Below are 8,987 nucleotides of genomic sequence, written 5' to 3' on the forward strand. Positions count from 1 at the left end.
TGGTGTATAAGGTAGCATAGCTACTGTATAGCCTTCCCTGTGGCCCAGTTGGTAGAGCATGGTGTATAAGGTAGCATAGCTACTGTATAGCCTTCCCTGTGGCTCAGTTGGTAGAGCATGGTGTATAAGGTAGCATAGCTACTGTATAGCCTTCCCTGTGGCCCAGTTGGTAGGGCATGGTGTATAAGGTAGCATAGCTACTGTATAGCCTTCCCTGTGGCTCAGTTGGTAGAGCATGGTGTATAAGGTAGCATAGCTACTGTATAGCCTTCCCTGTGGCTCAGTTGGTAGAGCATGGTGTATAAGGTAGCATAGCTACTGTATAGCCTTCCCTGTGGCTCAGTTGGTAGAGCATGGTGTATAAGGTAGCATAGCTACTGTATAGCCTTCCCTGTGGCTCAGTTGGTAGAGCATGGTGTATAAGGTAGCATAGCTACTGTATAGCCTTCCCTGTGGCTCAGTTGGTAGAGCATGGTGTATAAGGTAGCATAGCTACTGTATAGCCTTCCCTGTGGCTCAGTTGGTAGAGCATGGTGTATAAGGTAGCATAGCTACTGTATAGCCTTCCCTGTGGCTCAGTTGGTAGAGCATGGTGTATAAGGTAGCATAGCTACTGTATAGCCTTCCCTGTGGCTCAGTTGGTAGAGCATGGTGTATAAGGTAGCATAGCTACTGTATAGCCTTCCCTGTGGCTCAGTTGGTAGAGCATGGTGTTTGCAATGCCAGTATGGTGTGTGCAATGCCAGGGTTGTGGGTTCGATTCCCACGGGGGGCCAGTACAAAAAAAAATAAAAAAATTATGCATTCACTACTGTAAGTCGCTCTGGATAAGAGTGTCTGCTAAATGACTAAAATGTAAATGTCAAATGTATAAAGTTAAACTTTGACAGAATTGTGGTTCTCTGGTCACCAACAGTTATACCACTCACACACATAGCCAGTAGTGCATCTCCTACAGGGCCTGGGTGGCAGTCAACACTAATTCAATCCTATTCTACATACCTGCATTAAATACCATGTAATTCAACACGGAACTGTGGCCTGTATAGATACAAAAATGAAGCATGACTATCCTGTTGTTTTTTCTCCATTCACTGTGTCTGTTCGTCTTTAGGCTTATTATGGTCTATTTGTGTCTGTCTGTAGGCTTTTTACCCAGCTAGCACATAACGTTCTCAGAACCATATGTTTCTTAGAGCTTGATGAACACGTGGTTATCCTATGGTTATTTTGCATACAACCTTCCAATCAAATCAAATCAAATTTAATTTGTCACGTGCGCCGAATACAACAGGTGTAGACCTTACCGTGAAATGCTTACTTACAAAGCCCTTAACCAAAAGTGCGTTTTTAAGAAAAATACCAAAAAGCTATACATTTTAATCTATTCAAACAGACCCCATTTCAAAGGAAACAAACACTCATTAAGATCAGGTGTGGCCAATTAGTGGGCGCGGCCAACACACCTGAACACGCTTAACAAAGATGGAGGATAGAGAGAGTTCTGTTGACGCTGAGAACGGAATGTATGTTTTTAAATGACATTCTTAGAACGTTCTTTGAACGTTACTAATGTTCTCTCGTGCTTTTTAATGGAACGTTTTCTTAATGTTCTGAGAACAGGACTTTAAAATAAAACCATGAGGAAACCTGCAGAAAAACGTTATGCTGACGTACTGAAAAATTCCCACAGAAGAACGTTGTTTCCTAACGTTCTCTGAATGTTTAGAGAACATGACATTAAATAGAACTATGAAGAAACCTGTAGAAAAATGTTATGCTGAACTACTGAAATTGCCAACTAAAAAAAATAAATATGGTTTTCAGAACGTTAGGTGCTAGCTGGGTACTGAGATGTACTGAGTGGTGCATTGTGGGTCTGATAATAGAGCCGTACTGACTTTAGTTTCGTTTGTTAAGGGCCGGTTTGGGCATCTCCATGAAAAGTGCTTTTTAGCCAATGACTAGAATGAATCTGTGTCCGGGAAACTGGTCCCATGATATCCATTAGATTAGTCCATCAGGGCCGTCTTCCTGGGTTCATACACTAAGGCACAGTCCTGCTAATACTTTGGTTCATACAATAAGACACAGTACTGCTAATACTCACACTAACCCAAGAGGCCAGGCACATGTCCACTGCGAATTGTTTGTAATTTTCCTGCAACCGATTTGTCTTTCAGGGACATTCTTCTCTAAATCTATTCTCCGAGCGTGTTCAGTATGATGATCCTGATGGGATGTTTTTTTTCTCTGACCCTCAGGATTCACCCCAGCCTCCTCCACCCCGGCAATCTCCCACACGGCAGAGCCAGCCGGGGTCAAGGTCAAGGCCAAGGTCACGGACACGGACACGGACACGGCTTGATCTCTGCATCATCCTCTGTGAGCAGCATACATCAGGCCCAGCCTTCGCTACGCAAGGTCAAAGGACGCATCCACAGGAGCAAAAGCCTGGACAGCGTCGACCTGCTGGACTCCAACGTAAGTGAAGACACTATATGACATAGGGGCTTAAAGGAATAGGGGTTAACTAGTAATATAGTAATTTAGCTGATGCTTTTGTCCAAACAGACAGAACTGGCAACATTTACAGTGACACTATCGAGATTCCTTTTCGTTGACTTGGATACTTTCTAAGTTGGGAAACTCAGAGCTCATCTTTCTACAACGGATTTCCAAGTCGGGAAAATGTCAGTTTCCCCAGTTCCCGAGCATTCAACACGGCACCACCTGTAATGTATTTGTTTACATCAGCTAGCTACATAGCCCTGAGTAATAATGTGTAACTGAGCAGATGCTTCTATGCAAAGTGACTTACAGTACAATGAGTCAGTGCGTATTTTGTTTATACAGTACACGTTTATATGAGCTAAATACATATAACGTAAATAATGTGTTTATTTAACTTTTTATCCAAAGTGATTTACTGAACTGTCAGTATCGGTAGTGACACATTCAGTGCATTTACACCATGCTGGAACAGTCAGATTAGGAACCACAGTCCCATAGAAACACCATCATGGGTAGAATCAATGGCATCGTTCATCAACTATTTAAACAGTCCGCATCCAGTACAGCCACTGGTCCACACACACACACATATACACACATATACACACACACACACACACACACACACACACACACACACACACACACACACACACACACACACACACACACACACACACACACACACACGCAGCTTTGAATTCTAATGTGTTCAGCTAATTCCACTTTAATGTAAGATATTCTATACCACAGTTCCCCAACTGGCGGCCCGCGGGCCAAGTGGTTATGTGTGTGTGTGTGTGTGTGTGTGTGTGTCAGTGGAGGTTGGTGGCGTTTATGATGAGGAAGGACAATATTGTTTTTCATGAGAATGGCCTTATTTCTATTACAGCATATTGGACGTCTGTCCTTCATATTCACCCAGTTCAATGTAACAGTGATGGTTTAGGATACTGTCATTCATATTCACCCAGTTCAATGTAACAGTGATGGGTTTAGGATACTTATCACGTCCTGGCCAGTATATAAGGTTAATTGTTTTGTAGTTTGGTCAGGGCGTGGCAGAGGGTATTTGTTTTATGTGGTTCAGGGTGGTGTGTTTGGTTAAGGGGTGTTTGATTTAGTATTTCCGGGGTTTTGGTTTATAGTCTGTTTATGTATTTCTATGTCTAGTCTGGTGAGTGTGTTTCTATGTTGGTTAATTGGGGTTGGGACTCTCAGTTGAAGGCAGGTGTTGTCTATCTGCCTTTGATTGAGAGTCCCATATATAAGGGTGTGTTTGTGTTTGTGATGAGGTGGGTGATTGTTCTGTGTTCAGCCCTAGGCTTTGCCAGACTGTTTGTTGTTCGTTCGTTTTCGTGTTTTGTTGTTTTGGAGTGTTCTTTTGATAGTTAAATAAAAGTCAAAATGAGCATACACGTACCTGCTGCATTTTGGTCCTATTTCACCGACCACAACCGTGACAGAATCACCCACCACTCAAGGACCAAGCAGCAGAGGAAGGAGCAGACGGCGTTCGAGTTGGACTGGCGGGAGAAGTGGACTTGGGAAGAAATTCTGGACGGGGCCGGACCTTGGCATCAGGCTGGGGATTATCAGCGCCCGCAGTGGGAAATTGAGGCAGCCAAGGCGGAGAGGCGATGGTACGAGGCCAGAGACACGCTGAGGGAGAAGCACGAGAGGCACCCCCAAGAATTTTTTTTGGGGGGGCACACGGGTAGTTTGGCTAGGCAAAGGAAGAGCCGGAAGCCAGCTACCCGTGGTTATATGGAGGAGCGTATGAGGTGGGGAGCGCCATGTTTTGCTGAGAAGCGCACTATCTCACCCATACGCACGCACAGTCCGGTGCGAGTTATTCCAGCCCCTCGCAGGTGCCGTGCTAGAGCGGGCATCCAGCCTGGTAGGAGGATGCCTGCACAGCGCATCTGGTCGCCGGTACGCCTCCGAGGACCAGGCTACCCAACTCCCGCTCTACGCACGGCTACCATCAGGCCCCTACACAGCCCAGTCTGCCCTGTACGAGCACTCCGCTCGTACAGGGATACTAGTTCCATCGAGCCAAGGCGGGTTGTGCAGGAGGTAAGATCTAGACCGGCTGTGCGCCTCCATAGCCCTGGGTTTCCAGCTCCTGTCTCTCGTGCGGACCCGGAAGTGCGTCCACCCAGTCCGACTCGTCCTGTTCCCGCTCCCCGCACTAAACGGCAAGTGCGTAAACCCAGCCTCGCCAGTCAACAGTCGTCGGAGCTGCCCGCCAGTCAACAGTCGTCGGAGCTGCCCGCCAGTCAACAGTCGTCGGAGCTGCCCGCCAGTCAACAGTCGTCGGAGCTGCCCGACAGTCAACAGTCGTCGGAGCTGCCCGCCAGTCAACAGTCGTCGGAGCTGCCCGCCAGTCAACAGTCGTCGGAGCTGCCCGCCAGTCAACAGTCGTCGGAGCTGCCCGTCAGTCAACAGTCGCCGGAGTGGTCAGACTGCGCTGAACTGCCGGAGTGGCCAGACTGCGCTGAACTGCCGGAGTGGCCAGACTGCGCTGAACTGCCGGAGTGGCCAGACTGCCCTGAACTGCCGGAGTGGCCAGACTGCCCTGAACTGCCGGAGTGGCCAGACTGCCCTGAACTGCCGGAGTGGCCAGACTGCCCTGAACTGCCGGAGTGGCCAGACTGCCCTGAACTGCCGGAGTGGCCAGACTGCCCTGAACTGCCGGAGTGGCCAGACTGCCCTGAACTGCCGGAGTGGCCAGACTGCCCTGAACTGCCGGAGTGGCCAGACTGCCCTGAGTGGCCAGACTGCCCAGACTGTCCCGAGTGGCCAGACTGCCCAGACTGTCCCGAGTTGCCAGACTGCCCAGACTGTCCCGAGTTGCCAGACTGCCCAGACATGGCCCGAGTTGCCAGACTGCCCAGACATGGCCCGAGTTGCCAGACTGCCCAGACATGGCCCGAGTTGCCAGACTGCCCAGACATGGCCCGAGTTGCCAGACTGCCCAGACTGTCCTGAGTTGCCAGACTGTCCCGAGTTGCCAGACTGCCCAGACTGTCCGAGTTGCCAGACTGCCCAGACTGTCCCGAGTTGCCAGACTGCCCAGACTGTCCCGAGTTGCCAGACTGCCCAGACTGTCCCGAGTTGCCAGACTGCCCAGACTGTCCCGAGTTGCCAGACTGCCCAGACTGTCCCGAGCTGCCAGACTGCCCAGACTGCCCAGACTGTCCCGAGCTGCCAGACTGCCCAGACTGCCCAGACTGTCCCGAGCTGCCAGACTGCCCAGACAGCCTGGAACGGCCTGAGCCGGAGCCACCTCCAAAAATAGGTGGGTTGGGGAGGGGGGGTGTAGCACAGTGCCGTCGTTGACGGTAGCCACCCTCCCTTCCCTCCCTTTAGTAAGGGGGAATTTTCTTTTGGGTATTGTTTAGGGGTATTTTTTTTTGTTAAGGTGCTTCCGGGGTAGCACCTTTAAGGGGGGGGGTACTGTCACGTCCTGGCCAGTATATAAGGTTAATTGTTTTGTAGTTTGGTCAGGGCGTGACAGAGGGTATTTGTTTTATGTGGTTCAGGGTGGTGTGTTTGGTTAAGGGGTGTTTGATTTAGTATTTCCGGGGTTTTGGTTTATAGTCTGTTTATGTATTTCTATGTCTAGTCTGGTGAGTGTGTTTCTATGTTGGTTAATTGGGGTTGGGACTCTCAGTTGAAGGCAGGTGTTGTCTATCTGCCTTTGATTGAGAGTCCCATATATAAGGGTGTGTTTGTGTTTGTGATGAGGTGGGTGATTGTTCTGTGTTCAGCCCTAGGCTTTGCCAGACTGTTTGTTGTTCGTTCGTTTTCGTGTTTTGTTGTTTTGGAGTGTTCTTTTGATAGTTAAATAAAAGTCAAAATGAGCATACACGTACCTGCTGCATTTTGGTCCTCTTTCACCGACGACAACCGTGACAATACTGTCCTTCATATTCACCCAGTTCAATGTAACAGTGATGGGTTTAGGTTACTGTCCTTCACCCAGTTCAATGTAACAGTGATGGGTTTAGGATACTGTCCTTCACCCAGTTCAATGTAACAGTGATGGGTTTAGGATACTGTCATTCATATTCACCCAGTTCAATGTAACAGTGATGGGTTTAGGATACTGTCCTTCATATTCACTCAGTTCAATGTAACAGTGATGGGTTTAGGATACTACATGATACTCTAAATGTTCCCCTGTACCCATCATGAGGTTCCCTCAACCTAGCCTATGAATGAAAGTTTACAACGTAGGTGCACACAGGTCGAGAGACACATTTGAGGTGACAGACAGTGACACATTCAATACCACCTCGCCTGCATCTAGCTGATCTAGGGTGTCATCGTTAGTCCAACAGTTGCAAACAAGAGTTTCTATTGGACAAATTCAGGTATGTTTATCCCCGTTTCGTTCCGTTTAATTCTGTTTTTAAGAAATGTTTTTCAACAGAATCGGCAGAATGAATACACCCCTGATCACACGTAAACACAGTTCACTTTCATAGCAGCAACGTTGTATTCCTTCTACCATCGATGCCTCCTCCTCTCACCTTTTCCCTTTGCTTGTGGACTTCAATGCACAACACATCAGCTGTATGTGACCAGGTGATAAAAAACCTTTCCAAGCTAAACCATATCATAACCGCTACACACAGCCTACATCGTTGTCCCCATATTAGCTAAAGTAACGTCCTAGTCAACATAGCTAATAGAACTAAGCGCTAGTAAACCCTGCAGTAACGTTATGCAGCTAACTAACATAGCATCCCTCTGTTTGAGCCGGGTGTTTGAGTAAGCTAAACTAGCTAGCTGCATTTGCTAGCTAAGTAAGTGAAACTGCTTTTCCTTCATTTGAGAAAGACATTTATTTGTTCATAACGGTTCAACTATTGTCTTTTTCTCTCTTTGAGTCAACTACTCACAACATCTGATGCACTGCAGTGCTAGCTAGCTGTAGCTAGCTGTAGCTTATGCTTTCAGTACTAGATTCATTCTCTGATCCTTTTGATTGGGTGGACAACATGTCAGTTCATGCTGCAAGAGCTCTGATAGGTTAGAGGATGTCCCCCGGAAGTTGTCATAATTACTGTGTAAGTCTATGGAAGGGGGTGAAAACCATGAGCCTCCAGGTTTTGTATTGAAGTCAATGTACCCAGAGGAGGACAGAAGCTAGCTGTCCTCCAGCTACACCATGGTGCTACACTACAGAGTGCTGTTGAGGCTACTGTAGACATTCATTGAAAAATAGTGTTTTAATCAATTATTTGGTGACGTGAATGTATTTAGTATAGTTTCATCTAAAAAGGCTAATTTTTTTAAATGTTTAAAATTATTCACTGACGAGGATGGTCCTCCCCTTCCTCTGAGGAGGAGCCTCCACTGGTGTGCATGTGTGTGTGTACATTTCACAAGACGGAGAAGGAAATGGAAACTTGCTGACCAGCTCAAACCCAAATGCAGCTGATGGAAGTAACGGTCCGCCTTACAGTGATGAAGGGCTGCAGCTGTGGAGAGGAGAGGTCTACTTTACAGTGATGAGGGGCTGCAGCTGTGGAGAGGAGAGGAGAGGTCTACTTTACAGTGATGAAGGGCTGTAGCTATGGAGAGGAGAGGTCTACTTTACAGTGATGAGGGGCTGTAGCTGTGGAGAGGAGAGGTCTACTTTACAGTGATGAGGGGCTGTAGCTGTGGAGAGGAGAGGTCTACTTTACAGTGATGAAGGGCTGTAGCTGTGGAGAGGAGAGGTCTACTTTACAGTGAGTGATGAGGGGCTGCAGCTGTGGAGAGGAGAGGTCTACTTTACAGTGAGGAGGGGCTGTAGCTGTGGAGAGGAGAGGTCTACTTTACAGTGATGAGGGTCTGCAGCTGTGTAGAGGAGAGGAGAGGTCTACTTTACAGTGATGAGGGGCTGCAGCTGTGGAGAGGAGAGGTCTACTTTACAGTGATGAGGGGCTGCAGCTGTGGAGAGGAGAGGTCTACTTTACAGTGAGTGATGAGGGGCTGCAGCTGTGGAGAGGAGAGGTCTACTTTACAGTGAGGAGGGGCTGTAGCTGTGGAGAGGAGAGGTCTACTTTACAGTGAGTGATGAGGGGCTGCAGCTGTGGAGAGGAGAGGTCTACTTTACAGTGAGGAGGGGCTGTGGGGAGCTGAGGAGGGGTTGGTGGAGAGGAGAGGTCTACTTTACAGTGAGGAGGGGCTGTAGCTGGAGAGGAGAGGTCTACTTTACAGTGAGGAGGGGCTGTAGCTGAGGAGAGGAGGTCTACTTTACAGTGAGGAGGGGCTGTAGCTGTGGAGAGGAGAGGTCTACTTTACAGTGAGTGATGAGGATCTGCAGCTGTGGAGAGGAGAGGTCTACTTTACAGTGATGAGGGTCTGCAGCTGAGGGAGATGGAGGTCTACTTACAGTGATGGGTCTGCAGCTGGAGGAGCAGAGGTCTACTTTCAGTGATGAGGGGCTGCAGCTGTGGAGAGAGAGGTCTACT

General features: G+C 48.2%; 1 protein-coding gene across 8 annotated transcripts in view; it reads left to right on the forward strand.

The window, feature by feature from the left end:
• Window positions 1–8,987, forward strand: part of tjp1b (tight junction protein 1b) — a 204,857-nt gene that overhangs the window by 29,372 nt on the left and 166,498 nt on the right. For all 8 annotated transcript variants that reach the window (XM_029757380.1, XM_029757383.1, XM_029757384.1 and 5 more), the window contains exon 2: window positions 2,265–2,484. In XM_029757380.1, the coding sequence (XP_029613240.1) occupies window positions 2,265–2,484 (220 nt within the window). The remainder of the gene's footprint in view (window positions 1–2,264; window positions 2,485–8,987) is intronic.

This window comes from Salmo trutta, chromosome 7 (assembly GCF_901001165.1).
Source record: "Salmo trutta chromosome 7, fSalTru1.1, whole genome shotgun sequence".
In the NCBI taxonomy this organism is placed as follows: Eukaryota; Metazoa; Chordata; class Actinopteri; order Salmoniformes; family Salmonidae; genus Salmo; species Salmo trutta.